The sequence below is a fragment of the Procambarus clarkii genome, chromosome 4 (genome assembly GCF_040958095.1).
Source record: "Procambarus clarkii isolate CNS0578487 chromosome 4, FALCON_Pclarkii_2.0, whole genome shotgun sequence".
Classification (NCBI taxonomy): domain Eukaryota; kingdom Metazoa; phylum Arthropoda; class Malacostraca; order Decapoda; family Cambaridae; genus Procambarus; species Procambarus clarkii.
Window position 1 is genome coordinate 41,062,316 of NC_091153.1, and position 14,937 is coordinate 41,077,252.

The window sequence follows — 14,937 nt, forward strand, 5'->3', positions numbered from 1 at the left end:
CCAGAGAACAAGATGACGCCCCAGAGAACAAGATGACGCCCCAGAGAACACGATGACGTCCCAGAGAACAAGACGAAGCCCCAGAGAACAAGACGAAGCCCCAGAGAATAAGAAGAAGCCCCAGAGAACAAGAACAAGCCCCAGAGAACAAGACGACGCCCCAGAGAACAAGATGAAGCCCCAGAGAACAAGAACAAGCCCCAGAGAACAAGAAGAAGCCCCAGAGAACAAGAAGAAGCCCCAGAGAACAAGACGAAGCCCCAGAGAACAAGAAGAAGCCCCAGAGAACAAGAAGAAGCCCCAGAGAACAAGAAGAAGCCCCAGAGAACAAGATGACGCCCCAGAGAACAAGATGACGCCCCAGAGAACAAGAAGAAGCCCCAGAGAACAAGAAGAAGCCCCAGAGAACAAGTTGACGCCCCAGAGAACAAGATGACGCCCCAGAGAACAAGATGACGCCCCAGAGAACAAGATGACGCCCCAGAGAACAAGTTGACGCCCCAGAGAACAAGATGACGCCCCAGAGAACAAGATGACGCCCCAGAGAACAAGATGACGCCCCAGAGAACAAGATGACGCCCCAGAGAACAAGAAAAAGCCCCAGAGAACAAGAAGAAGCCCCAGAGAACAAGTTGACGCCCCAGAGAACAAGTTGACGCCCCAGAGAACAAGTTGACGCCCCCCAGAGAACAAGAAGACGCCCCAGAGAACAAGATGACGCCCCAGAGAACAAGTTGACGCCCCAGAGAACAAGATGACGCCCCAGAGAACAAGATGACGCCCCAGAGAACAAGTTGACGCCCCAGAGAACAAGTTGACGCCCCAGAGAACAAGATGACGCCCCAGAGAACAAGATGACGCCCCAGAGAACAAGATGACGCCCCAGAGAACAAGATGACGCCCCAGAGAACAAGAAAAAGCCCCAGAGAACAAGAAGAAGCCCCAGAGAACAAGATGACGCCCCAGAGAACAAGATGACGCCCCAGAGAACAAGAAGAAGCCCCTGAGAACAAGAAGAAGCCCCAGAGAACAAGAAGAAGCCCCAGAGAACAAGTTGACGCCCCAGAGAACAAGATGACACCCCAGAGAACAAGATGACGCCCCAGAGAACAAGATGACGCCCCAGAGAACAAGAAGAAGCCCCAGAGAACAAGAAGAAGCCCCAGAGAACAAGTTGACGCCCCAGAGAACAAGATGACGCCCCAGAGAACAAGATGACGCCCCAGAGAACAAGATGACGCCCCAGAGAACAAGAAGAAGCCCCAGAGAACAAGAAGAAGCCCCAGAGAACAAGTTGACGCCCCAGAGAACAAGATGACGCCCCAGAGAACAAGAAGAAGCCCCAGAGAACAAGTTGACGCCCCAGAGAACAAGATGACGCCCCAGAGAACAAGTTGACGCCCCAGAGAACAAGATGACGCCCCAGAGAACAAGATGACGCCCCAGAGAACAAGTTGACGCCCCAGAGAACAAGTTGACGCCCCAGAGAACAAGATGACGCCCCAGAGAACAAGATGACGCCCCAGAGAACAAGATGACGCCCCAGAGAACAAGATGACACCCCAGAGAACAAGATGACGCCCCAGAGAACAAGATGACGCCCCAGAGAACAAGATGACGCCCCAGAGAACAAGAAGAAGCCCCAGAGAACAAGATGACGCCCCAGAGAACAAGATGACGCCCCAGAGAACAAGAAGAAGCCCCAGAGAACAAGATGACGCCCCAGAGAACAAGAAGAAGCCCCAGAGAACAAGAACAAGCCCCACCAGAGTCAGGGAGCCCCGCCACAAAGTGGACCTCAGCAACAAGAGGAACAGCAGCAAGTAAAGGGGTAGCGTCTTTAAGTTTTGGGAGGGAAGGGAGTAGGTTTGGGGGTCGGGGGGCGGAGAGAGGGTTGGGGGGCGGAGTGGTGGTCGGGGGGCGGAGAGAGGGTTGCGGGGGGGGGGGTCTTACGGGGGGGGTTGTGTGGAGGGGAGGCTGCGTTAATGGTCGCCTCTGCTTACGTAGTTTATTAGCAAGCAGTCTCGTTATTTTTGTAATCTCTCCCTCCCAGTCATGCGTACACTCGCTCACACACACACACACACACACACACACACACACACACACACACACACACACACACACACACACACACACACATACACACACACACACACACACACACACACACACACACACACACACACACACACACACAGTGTATGTGTATGTGAGGAACTGAATAAGAAATTCCCAGAGGTCTTTACATTAGAACAAGGAGAAAGTTCCAGAGATAAGAGAGGGAATAGTTAACCAGGCACCACTAGAGGAGTTCGGGATTACCAGTGGGGAGGTGAGGGAGCTTTTGTCTGGATATGACACAGGCAATAGGCCCGGTTGGAATATCACCATGGATACTAAAGGAAGGAGCAGCAGCACTGTGCTTGCCACTCGCCATGGTATATATCAAATCACTTGTAACAGGTGAACTGTCCAAAATTTGGAAGATGGCTAACGTAGTCCCGATATACAAAAAGGGGGATAGACATGAGGCACTGAACTACAGGCCAGTGTCTCTAACTTGCATACCATGCAAGTTGATGGAGAAGATTGTGCAAAAAAAATTTGTGGAACATCTGGAGCGAAAGAACTTTGTAACGCAACATCAGCATGGGTTCAGAGTTGGCAAGGAATGCCTCACTGGATTAATTGAATTCTTCGACCAGGCAACAAAAATCAGGTAAGGAAGAGAGGGCTGGGCAGACTGCACATTTTTGGATTGTCAGAAAGCTTTGATACAGTACCACACAAGAGACTAGCGAATAAGCTGGAGACGCAGGCCGGAGTGAAAGAGAAGGTACTCCATTGGATAAGGGAGTACCTAAGCAACAGAAGACAACGAATCACTGTGAGGGGTGAGGTCTCAGACTGGTGAGGCATCACCAGTGGAGTCCCACAGGGTTCAGTCTTTGGACCTATACTGTTTCTGATATATGTAAATGATCTTCCAGAGGGAATAGACACGTTCCTCTCATTATTTGGTGATGATGCAAAATTTATAAGGAGGATTAAGACAGAGGATGATAGTTTGAGGCTACAAGATGACCTAGGCAGATTGAATAAATGGTCAAACTAATGGCTACTAAAGTTCAACCCGAGTAAATGTAAGGTAATAAAACTAGGCGGTGGAAACAGGAGGCCAGGCAGAGGATACAGAATGGGAGATGAAGTACTTAATGAAACGGACAGAGAGAAAGATCTAGGAGTGTATATCACACCAAACTTGTCTCCTGAAAACCACATCAAAAGAATTACATCAGCGGCATATGCGAGGCTGGCTAACATCAAAACTGCCTTCAGGAACCTGTGTAAGGACTCCTTCAGAACCTTTTATACCACATATGTAAGGCCAATCCTGGAGTATGCGGCCCCAGCATGGAGCCCGTACCTTGTCAAGCACAAGACGAAGCTGGAAAAACTTCAGAGGTATGTCACTAGACTAGTCCCAGAACTAAGAAGCATGAGTTACGAGGAAAGGCTGAGTGAATTGCATCTCATTTCGCTGGAAGACAGGAGAGCTCCTGGTGACAGGATCACAACCTACACAATTCTTAGAGGAATTGACTGGGTAGATAAAGATAAACTGTTTAACACGGGTGGGACACGAACAAGGGGACACAGGTGGAAACTGAGTACCCACATGGACCACAGAGACGTTAGAAAGAACTTTTTCAGTGTCAGAGTAGTTAACGGATGGAATGCATTAGGCAGTGATGTGGTGGAGGCTGACTCCATACACAGTTTCAAGTGTAGATATGATAGAGCCCAGTAGGCTCAGGAACCTGTACACCAGTTGATTGACGGTTGAGAGGCGGGACCAAAGAGCCAGAGCTCAACCCCCGCAAGCACAACTAGTTGAGTACACACACGATCTCTCTTCCCTCGGTCAAATATCGCCACAATACCTCAGTAACTGGCGCACTCCTATCGTTAAACTCACTCCCGTGCGATACCCAGAACGACAGCCTCAGAAAAGCAGATCTATCCAGTCTCACGATAACCTGTAAACAGCCGATAGATCAGTAGTTGGACGAAAGGCACTCAGACGATAACCACCCTCAGACAATAAATACTTAGACGATAGCTGCGTTCAGCGACAGTATTCAGATAACAGACGCCCTCAAACTATAACAGAACAAGAACGATAGGCTACCGTCTCAACGGTAGCCTCGCTCAGACGAAAGTTGACGCTCATTCTGGGAAAATGGACTATTATTGTACAGTATATAGCAACACACAGGACAGGAATATTTAGTTGAGATGCTCACCTGGGTGTTTCTTTTGCCTTAGTGATGCATTGTCTCGTCTAGCAGAGTTGGTAGGACTAGGCTTCAGCTCCTGGACCCCCGCTTTAACGAGCTGTTGGTCGTCGAACCCTGTGATTTCCGACTCCTTGCTTCTATAGTCATATCTGCTTTAAAACTATTTGTGGACTTAGTCGTTACTGTTTGCTCTTCTGGGTCGTCACACTTGCTTGTTGTCATTTGTGTTTCCCGCCCTCGGTGTTTCCCGCCCCTCGGTGTTTCCCGTCCCCTCGGTGTTTCCCGCCCTCGGTGTTTCCCGCCCTCGGTGTTTCCCGTCCCCTCGGTGTTTCCCGCCCTCGGTGTTTCCCGCCCCTCGGTGTTTCCCGTCCCCTCGGTGTTTCCCGCCCCTCGGTGTTTCCCGTCCCCTCGGTGTTTCCCGCCCCTCGGTGTTTCCCGTCCCCTCGGTGTTTCCCGCCCCTCGGTGTTTCCCGCCCTCGGTGTTTCCCGTCCCCTCGGTGTTTCCCGCCCTCGGTGTTTCCCGCCCCTCGGTGTTTCCCGTCCCCTCGGTCTTTTCCGTCCCCTCGGTGTTTCCCGCCCCTCGGTGTTTCCCGTCCCCTCGGTGTTTCCCGTCCCCTCGGTCTTTTCCGCCCCTCGGTGTTTCCCGCCCCTCGGTGTTTCCCGCCCCTCGGTGTTTCCCGTCCCCTCGGTGTTTCCTACCCTCGGTGTTTCCCGCCCCTCGGTGTTTCCCGTCCCCTCGGTGTTTCCTACCCTCGGTGTTTCCCGTCCCCTCGGTGTTTCCCGTCCCCTCGGTCTTTTCCGCCCCTCGGTGTTTCCCGCCCCTCGGTGTTTCCCGCCCCTCGGTGTTTCCCGTCCCCTCGGTGTTTCCCGCCCCTCGGTGTTTCCCGCCCCTCGGTGTTTCCCGTCCCCTCGGTGTTTCCCGTCCCCTCGGTGTTTCCCGCCCCTCGATGTTTCCCGCCCCTCAATGTTTCCCGCCCCTCAATGTTTCCCGCCCCTCAATGTTTCCCGCCCCTCAATGTTTCCCGCCCCTCAATGTTTCCCGTCCCTCAATGTTTCCCGCCCCTCAATGTTTCCCGCCCCTCAATGTTTCCCGCCCCTCAATGTTTCCCGCCCCTCAATGTTTCCCGTCCCTCAATGTTTCCCGCCCCTCAATGTTTCCCGCCCCTCAATGTTTCCCGCCATCAGTGTTTCCCGCCCCTCAATGTTTCCCGTCCCTCAATGTTTCCCGCCATCAGTGTTTCCCGCCCCTCAATGTTTCCCGCCATCAGTGTTTCCCGCCCCTCAATGTTTCCCGCCCCTCAATGTTTCCCGTCCCTCAATGTTTCCCGCCATCAGTGTTTCCCGTCCCTCAATGTTTCCCGCCATCAGTGTTTCCCGCCCCTCAATGTTTCCCGCCCCTCAATGTTTCCCGCCCCTCAATGTTTCCCGCCCCTCAATGTTTCCCGCCCCTCAATGTATCCCGCCATCAGTGTTTCCCGCCCCTCAATGTTTCCCGCCATCAGTGTTTCCCGCCCCTCAATGTTTCCCGCCATCAGTGTTTCCCGCCCCTCAATGTTTCCCGCCATCAATGTTTCCCGCATCTCAATGTTTCCCGCCATCAGTGTTTCCCGCCCCTCAATGTTTCCCGCCATCAGTGTTTCCCGCCCCTCAATGTTTCCCGCTCCTCAATGTTTCCCGCCCCTCAATGTTTCCCGCCCATCAATGTTTCCCGCCCCTCAATGTTTCCCGCCCCTCAATGTTTCCCGCCCCTCAATGTTTCCCGCCCCTCAATGTTTCCCGCCCCTCAATGTTTCCCGTCCCTCAATGTTTCCCGCCCCTCAATGTTTCCCGCCCCTCAATGTTTCCCGCCCCTCAATGTTTCCCGCCCCTCAATGTTTCCCGTCCCTCAATGTTTCCCGCCCCTCAATGTTTCCCGCCCCTCAATGTTTCCCGCCATCAGTGTTTCCCGCCCCTCAATGTTTCCCGTCCCTCAATGTTTCCCGCCATCAGTGTTTCCCGCCCCTCAATGTTTCCCGCCATCAGTGTTTCCCGCCCCTCAATGTTTCCCGCCCCTCAATGTTTCCCGTCCCTCAATGTTTCCCGCCATCAGTGTTTCCCATCCCTCAATGTTTCCCGCCATCAGTGTTTCCCGCCCCTCAATGTTTCCCGCCCCTCAATGTTTCCCGCCCCTCAATGTTTCCCGCCCCTCAATGTTTCCCGCCATCAATGTTTCCCGCCCCTCAATGTTTCCCACCCTCAATGTTTCCCGCCCCTCAATGTTTCCCGCCCCTCAATGTTTCCCGCCCCTCAATGTTTCCCGCCCCTCAATGTTTCCCGCCCTCAATGTTTCCCGCCCCTCAATGTTTCCCGCCCTCAATGTTTCCCGCCCCTCAATGTTTCCCGCCCCTCAATGTTTCCCGCCCCTAAATGTTTCCCGTCCCTCAATGTTTCCCGCCCCTCAATGTTTCCCGCCCCTCAATGTTTCCCGTCCCTCAATGTTTCCCGCCCCTCAATGTTTCCCGCCCCTCAATGTTTCCCGCCCCTCAATGTTTCCCGTCCCTCAATGTTTCCCGCCCCTCAATGTTTCCCGCCCCTCAATGTTTCCCGTCCCTCAATGTTTCCCGCCCCTCAATGTTTCCCGTCCCTCAATGTTTGCCGCCCCTCAATGTTTCCCGTCCCTCAATGTTTCCCGCCCCTCAATGTTTCCCGCCCCTCAATGTTTCCCGTCCCTCAATGTTTCCCGTCCCTCAATGTTTCCCGCCCCTCAATGTTTCCCGCCCCTCAATGTTTCCCGCCCCTCGATGTTTCCCGCCCCTCAATGTTTCCCACCCTCAATGTTTCCCACCCTCAATGTTTCCCGCCCCTCAATGTTTCCCGCCCCTCAATGTTTCCCGCCCCTCAATGTTTCCCGCCCCTCAATGTTTCCCGCCCCTCAATGTTTCCTGCCCCTCGATGTTTCCCACCCTCAATGTTTAACGCCCCTCAATGTTTCCCGTCCCTCAATGTTTCCCATCCCCTCAATGTTTCCCACCCCTCAATGTTTCCCGCCCCTCAATGTTTCCCGCCCCTCAATGTTTCCCGTCCCTCAATGTTTCCCGTCCCTCAATGTTTCCCACCCTTCAATGTTTCCCACCCCTCAATGTTTCCCGCCCCTCAATGTTTCCCGTCCCTCAATGTTTCCCGCCCCTCAATGTTTCCCGCCCTCAATGTTTCCCGCCCCTCAATGTTTCCCGTCCCTCAATGTTTCCCGCCCCTCAATGTTTCCCGCCCCTCGGTGTCTTCAGCCCCTCAATGTTTCCCGCCCTCAATGTTTCCCGCCCCTCAATGTTTCCCACCCTCGATGTTTCCCACCCTCAATGTTTCCCGCCCCTCAATGTTTCCCGCCCCTCGATGTTTCCCGCCCCTCAATGTTTCCCACCCTCAATGTTTCCCACCCTCAATGTTTCCCGCCCCTCAATGTTTCCCACCCTCAATGTTTCCCACCCTCAATGTTTCCCGCCCCTCAATGTTTCCCACCCTCGATGTTTCCCACCCTCAATGTTTCCCGCCCCTCAATGTTTCCCGCCCCTCGATGTTTCCCACCCTCAATGTTTCCCGCCCCTCAATGTTTCCCACCCTCGATGTTTCCCACCCTCGATGTTTCCCGCCCCTCAATGTTTCCCACCCTCAATGTTTCCCACCCTCGATGTTTCCCGCCCCTCAATGTTTCCCACCCTCGATGTTTCCCACCCTCAATGTTTCCCGCCCCTCAATGTTTCCCGTCCCTCAATGTTTCCCGACCCTCAATGTTTCCCGCCCCTCGATGTTTCCCGACCCTCAATGTTTCCCGTCCCTCAATGTTTCCCGCCCCTCAATGTTTCCCGCCCCTCGATGTTTCCCGCCCCTCAATGTTTCCCGCCCCTCAATGTTTCCCGCCCCTCGATGTTTCCCGCCCCTCAATGTTTCCCGACCCTCAATGTTTCCCGCCCCTCGATGTTTCCCGACCCTCAATGTTTCCCGTCCCTCAATGTTTCCCGACCCTCAATGTTTCCCGTCCCTCAATGTTTCCCGCCCCTCGATGTTTCCCGTCCCTCAATGTTTCCCGCCCTCAATGTTTCCCGCCCCTCAATGTTTCCCACCCTCAATGTTTCCCGCCCCTCAATGTTTCCCGCCCCTCAATGTTTCCCGTCCCTCAATGTTTCCCGCCCCTCAATGTTTCCCGCCCCTCAATGTTTCCCGTCCCTCAATGTTTCCCGCCCCTCAATGTTTCCCGTCCCTCAATGTTTGCCGCCCCTCAATGTTTCCCGCCCCTCAATGTTTCCCGTCCCTCAATGTTTCCCGCCCCTCAATGTTTCCCGCCCCTCAATGTTTCCCGTCCCTCAATGTTTCCCGTCCCTCAATGTTTCCCGCCCCTCAATGTTTCCCGCCCCTCAATGTTTCCCGCCCCTCGATGTTTCCCGCCCCTCAATGTTTCCCACCCTCAATGTTTCCCACCCTCAATGTTTCCCGCCCCTCAATGTTTCCCGCCCCTCAATGTTTCCCGCCCCTCAATGTTTCCCGCCCCTCAATGTTTCCCGCCCCTCAATGTTTCCCGCCCCTCGATGTTTCCCACCCTCAATGTTTAACGCCCCTCAATGTTTCCCGTCCCTCAATGTTTCCCATCCCCTCAATGTTTCCCACCCCTCAATGTTTCCCGCCCCTCAATGTTTCCCGTCCCTCAATGTTTCCCGTCCCTCAATGTTTCCCACCCTTCAATGTTTCCCACCCCTCAATGTTTCCCGCCCCTCAATGTTTCCCGTCCCTCAATGTTTCCCGCCCCTCAATGTTTCCCGTCCCTCAATGTTTCCCGTCCCTCAATGTTTCCCGCCCCTCAATGTTTCCCGCCCCTCGATGTTTCCCGCCCCTCAATGTTTCCCACCCTCAATGTTTCCCACCCTCAATGTTTCCCGCCCCTCAATGTTTCCCACCCTCGATGTTTCCCACCCTCAATGTTTCCCGCCCCTCAATGTTTCCCGCCCCTCGATGTTTCCCGCCCCTCAATGTTTCCCACCCTCAATGTTTCCCACCCTCAATGTTTCCCGCCCCTCAATGTTTCCCACCCTCAATGTTTCCCACCCTCAATGTTTCCCGCCCCTCAATGTTTCCCACCCTCGATGTTTCCCACCCTCAATGTTTCCCGCCCCTCAATGTTTCCCGCCCCTCGATGTTTCCCGCCCCTCAATGTTTCCCACCCTCAATGTTTCCCACCCTCAATGTTTCCCGCCCCTCAATGTTTCCCACCCTCGATGTTTCCCACCCTCGATGTTTCCCGCCCCTCAATGTTTCCCACCCTCAATGTTTCCCACCCTCGATGTTTCCCGCCCCTCAATGTTTCCCACCCTCGATGTTTCCCACCCTCAATGTTTCCCGCCCCTCAATGTTTCCCGTCCCTCAATGTTTCCCGACCCTCAATGTTTCCCGCCCCTCGATGTTTCCCGACCCTCAATGTTTCCCGTCCCTCAATGTTTCCCGTCCCTCAATGTTTCCCGCCCCTCGATGTTTCCCGCCCCTCAATGTTTCCCGCCCCTCAATGTTTCCCGCCCCTCGATGTTTCCCGCCCCTCAATGTTTCCCGACCCTCAATGTTTCCCGCCCCTCGATGTTTCCCGACCCTCAATGTTTCCCGTCCCTCAATGTTTCCCGACCCTCAATGTTTCCCGTCCCTCAATGTTTCCCGCCCCTCGATGTTTCCCGTCCCTCAATGTTTCCCGCCCTCAATGTTTCCCGCCCCTCAATGTTTCCCACCCTCAATGTTTCCCGCCCCTCAATGTTTCCCGCCCCTCGATGTTTCCCGACCCTCAATGTTTCCCGCCCCTCAATGTTTCCCGCCCCTCAATGTTTCCCGCCCCTCAATGTTTCCCGACCCTCAATGTTTCCCGCCCCTCAATGTTTCCCGTCCCTCAATGTTTCCCACCCTCAATGTTTCCCGCCCCTCAATGTTTCCCGCCCCTCAATGTTTCCCGCCATCAGTGTTTCCCGCCCCTCAATGTTTCCCGCCATCAGTGTTTCCCGACCCTCGATGTTTCCCGCCCCTCAATGTTTCCCGCCATCAGTGTTTCCCGCCCCTCAATGTTTCCCGCCATCAGTGTTTCCCGCCCTCAATGTTTCCCGCCATCAGTGTTTCCCGCCCTCAATGTTTCCCGCCATCAGTGTTTCCCGCCCCTCAATGTTTCCCGCCCCTCAATGTTTCCCGCCCCTCAATGTTTCCCGCCCCTCAATGTTTCCCGCCCCTCAATGTTTCCCGCCCCTCAATGTTTCCCGCTCCTCAATGTTTCCCGCCCCTCAATGTTTCCCGCCCCTCAATGTTTCCCGCCATCAGTGTTTCCCGCTCCTCAATGTTTCCCGCCCCTCAATGTTTCCCGCCCCTCAATGTTTCCCACCCTCAATGTTTCCCGCTCCTCAATGTTTCCCGCCCCTCAATGTTTCCCGTCCCTCAATGTTTCCCGCCCCTCAATGTTTCCCGCCCCTCAATGTTTCCCGCCCCTCAATGTTTCCCACCCTCAATGTTTCCCGCCCCTCAATGTTTCCCACCCTCAATGTTTCCCGCCCCTCAATGTTTCCCACCCTCAATGTTTCCCGCCCCTCAATGTTTCCCACCCTCAATATTTCCCGTCCCTCAATGTTTCCCACCCTCAATGTTTCCCGCCCCTCAATGTTTCCCGCCCCTCAATGTTTCCCGTCCCTCAATGTTTCCCACCCTCAATATTTCCCGTCCCTCAATGTTTCCCGCCCCTCAATGTTTCCCGCCCCTCAATGTTTCCCGTCCCTCAATGTTTCCCACCCTCAATGTTTCCCGCCCCTCGATGTTTCCCACCCTCAATGTTTCCCGTCCCTCAATGTTTCCCGCCCTCAATGTTTCCCACCCTCAATATTTCCCGCCCCTCAATGTTTCCCGTCCCTCAATGTTTCCCGCCCCTCAATGTTTCCCGTCCCTCAATGTTTCCCACCCTCAATGTTTCCCACCCTCAATATTTCCCGCCCCTCAATGTTTCCCGTCCCTCAATGTTTCCCGCCCCTCAATGTTTCCCACCCTCAACGGGCTATGGTGAGCCTCTACGGGCTCACCATAGCCCGTGCTACTTACCCCGCTCCTGTGCCAGGTAAGTCCTCTACGGGCTCACCATAGCCCGTGCTACTTACCCCGCTCCTGTGCCAGGTAAGTCCACTACGGGCTCACCATAGCCCGTGCTACTTACCCCGCTCCTGTGCCAGGTAAGTCCACTACGGGCTCACCATAGCCCATGCTTCTTGCCCCGCTCCTGTGCCAGGTAAGTCCACTACGGGCTCACCATAGCCCGTGCTACTTGCACCGCTCCTGTGCCAGGTAAGTCCACTACGGGATAACCATAGCCCGTGCTACTTGCACCGCTCCTGTGCCAGGTAAGTCCACTACGGGCTCACCATAGCCCGTGCTACTTGCCCCGCTCCTGTGCCAGGTAAGTCCACTACGGGCTCACCATAGCCCATGCTACTTGCACTGCTCCTGTGCCAGGTAAGTCCACTACGGGCTCACCATAGCCCGTGCTACTTACCCCGCTCCTGTGCCAGGTAAGTCCACTACGGGCTCACCATAGCCCATGCTTCTTGCCCCGCTCCTGTGCCAGGTAAGTCCACTACGGGCTCACCATAGCCCGTGCTACTTGCACCGCTCCTGTGCCAGGTAAGTCCACTACGGGATAACCATAGCCCGTGCTACTTGCACCGCTCCTGTGCCAGGTAAGTCCACTACGGGCTCACCATAGCCCGTGCTACTTGCCCCGCTCCTGTGCCAGGTAAGTCCACTACGGGCTCACCATAGCCCATGCTACTTGCACTGCTCCTGTGCCAGGTAAGTCCACTACGGGCTCACCATAGCCCGTGCTACTTGCCCCGCTCCTGTGCCAGGTAAGTCCACTACGGGCTCACCATAGCCCGTGCTACTTGCCCCGCTCCTGTGCCAGGTAAGTCCACTACGGGCTCACCATAGCCCGTGCTACTTGCACCGCTCCTGTGCCAGGTAAGTCCACTACGGGCTCACCATAGCCCGTGCTACTTGCCCCGCTCCTGTGCCAGGTAAGTCCACTACGGGCTCACCATAGCCCGTGCTACTTGCCCCGCTCCTGTGCCAGGTAAGTCCACTACGGGCTCACCATAGCCCGTGCTACTTGCCCCGCTCCTGTGCCAGGTAAGTCCACTACGGGCTCACCATAGCCCGTGCTACTTGCCCCGCTCCTGTGCCAGGTAAGTCCACTACGGGCTCACCATAGCCCGTGCTACTTGCCCCGCTCCTGTGCCAGGTAAGTCCACTACGGGCTCACCATAGCCCGTGCTACTTGCCCCGCTCCTGTGCCAGGTAAGTCCACTACGGGCTCACCATAGCCCGTGCTACTTGCCCCGCTCCTGTGCCAGGTAAGTCCACTACGGGCTCACCATAGCCCGTGCTACTTGGAACTTTGTGTTCCCAGTAGCTGAATCTTAACAACAACATCCTGGACCCTAGAGGCGACCCGCAGCACAGCTTTGTATAATATATGTGAGACACATGGGAAATAAATAGGCAGTAGAGCGAAGCGTGACAGTGCATGTGATTGTGAGAGTGTCAGTACTGTGGTGGCCCTGGTGGTGGTGTGGTGGTGGCCCTGGTGGTGTGATGGTGGCCCTGGTGGTGTGGTGGTGGCCCTGGTGGTGTGGTGGTGGCCCTGGTGGTGGTGTGGTGGCCCTGGTGGTGGTGTGGTGGTGGCCCTGGTGGTGTGATGGTGGCCCTGGTGGTGTGGTGGTGGCCCTGGTGGTGTGGTGGTGGCCCTGGTGGTGGTGTGGTGGCCCTGGTGGTGGTGTGGTGGTGGCCCTGGTGGTGTGGTGGTGGTGGCCCTGGTGGTGGTGTGGTGGTGGCCCTGGTGGTGGTGTGGTGGTGGCCCTGGTGGTGGTGTGGTGGTGTGATGGTGGCCCTGGTGGTGTTGTGGTGGCCCTGGTGGTGTGATGGTGGCCCTGGTGGTGTGGTGGTGGCCCTGGTGGTGTGGTGGTGGCCCTGGTGGTGTGGTGGTGGCCCTGGTGGTGTGGTGGCCCTGGTGGTGTGGTGGTGGCCCTGGTGGTGTGGTGGCCCTGGTGGTGTTGTGGTGGCCCTGGTGGTGGTGTGGTGGTGGCCCTGGTGGTGGTGTGGTGGTGGCCCTGGTGGTGTTGTGGTGGCCCTGGTGGTGGTGTGGTGGTGGCCCTGGTGGTGGTGTGGTGGTGGCCCTGGTGGTGTTGTGGTGGCCCTGGTGGTGTGATGGTGGCCCTGGTGGTGTTGTGGTGGCCCTGGTGGTGGTGTGGTGGTGGCCCTGGTGGTGGTGTGATGGTGGCCCTGGTGGTGTTGTGGTGGCCCTGGTGGTGGTGTGGTGGTGGCCCTGGTGGTGGTGTGGTGGTGGCCCTGGTGGTGTTGTGGTGGCCCTGGTGGTGTGGTGGTGGCCCTGGTGGTGAGATGGTGGCCCTGGTGGTGTGGTGGTGGCCCTGGTGGTGGTGTGGTGGTGGCCCTGGTGATGTGATGGTGGTGGCCCTGGTGGTGTTGTGGTGGCCCTGGTGGTGTTGTGGTGGCCCTGGTGGTGTGGTGGTGGCCCTGGTGGTGTGGTGGTGTGATGGTGGCCCTGGTGGTGTGGTGGTGGCCCTGGTGGTGGTGTGATGGTGGCCCTGGTGGTGTGATGGTGGCCCTGGTGGTGTGATGGTGGCCCTGGTGGTGTTGTGGTGGCCCTGGTGGTGTGGTGGCCCTGGTGGTGTTGTGGTGGCCCTGGTGGTGTGGTGGTGGCCCTGGTGGTGTGGTGGTGGTGTGGTGGTGTGATGGTGGCCCTGGTGGTGTGGTGGTGGCCCTGGTGGTGGTGTGGTGGTGTGATGGTGGCCCTGGTGGTGTTGGTGGCCCTGGTGGTGTGGTGGTGGCCCTGGTGGTGTGGTGGCCCTGGTGGTGTGGTGGTGGCCCTGGTGGTGTGGTGGTGGCCCTGGTGGTGTGGTGGTGGCCCTGGTGGTGTGGTGGCCCTGGTGGTGGTGTGGTGGCCCTGGTGGTGTGGTGGTGGCCCTGGTGGTGTGGTGGTGGTGTGGTGGTGTGATGGTGGCCCTGGTGGTGTTGTGGTGGCCCTGGTGGTGTGGTGGTGGCCCTGGTGGTGTGGTGGTGGTGTGGTGGTGTGATGGTGGCCCTGGTGGTGTGGTGGTGGCCCTGGTGGTGGTGTGATGGTGGCCCTGGTGGTGATGGTGGCCCTGGTGGTGTGGTGGTGGCCCTGGTGGTGTTGTGGTGGTGTGATGGTGGCCCTGGTGGTGTGATGGTGGCCCTGGTGGTGGTGTGGTGGTGGCCCTGGTGGTGTGATGGTGGCCCTGGTGGTGGTGTGGTGGTGGCCCTGGTGGTGGTGTGGTGGTGGCCCTGGTGGTGGTGTGGTGGTTGCTCTGGTGGTGGTGTGGTGGTGGCCCTGGTGATGTGGTGGTGGCCCTGGTGGTGGTGTGGTGGTGGCCCTGGTGGTGGTGTGGTGGTGGCCCTGGTGGTGTGGTGGTGGCCCTGGTGGTGGTGTGGTGGTGGCCCTGGTGGTGGTGTGGTGGTGGCCCTGGTGGTGGTGTGGTAGTGGCCTTGGTGGTGTGGTGGTGGCCCTGGTGGTGGTGTGGTGGTGGCTTTGGTGGTGGTGTGGTGGTGGCCCTGGTGGTGGTGT

At 56.6% G+C, this 14,937-nt stretch overlaps 1 protein-coding gene across 1 annotated transcript; it reads left to right on the forward strand.

The window, feature by feature from the left end:
• The first annotated feature begins 52 nt into the window (after positions 1 to 52).
• LOC138371197 (uncharacterized) lies at positions 53 to 436 on the forward strand. Its single transcript, XM_069336040.1, has one exon. It carries the CDS (start codon positions 53 to 55, stop codon positions 434 to 436), a length of 384 nt encoding a protein of 127 aa, XP_069192141.1.
• The last annotated feature ends 14,501 nt before the right edge of the window (positions 437 to 14,937 follow it).

Coding starts and splice junctions, on each gene's coding strand:
- LOC138371197 (XM_069336040.1), top strand. CDS start 53: ATGACGTCCCAGAGAACAAGACGAAGCCCCAGAGAACAAGACGAAGCC.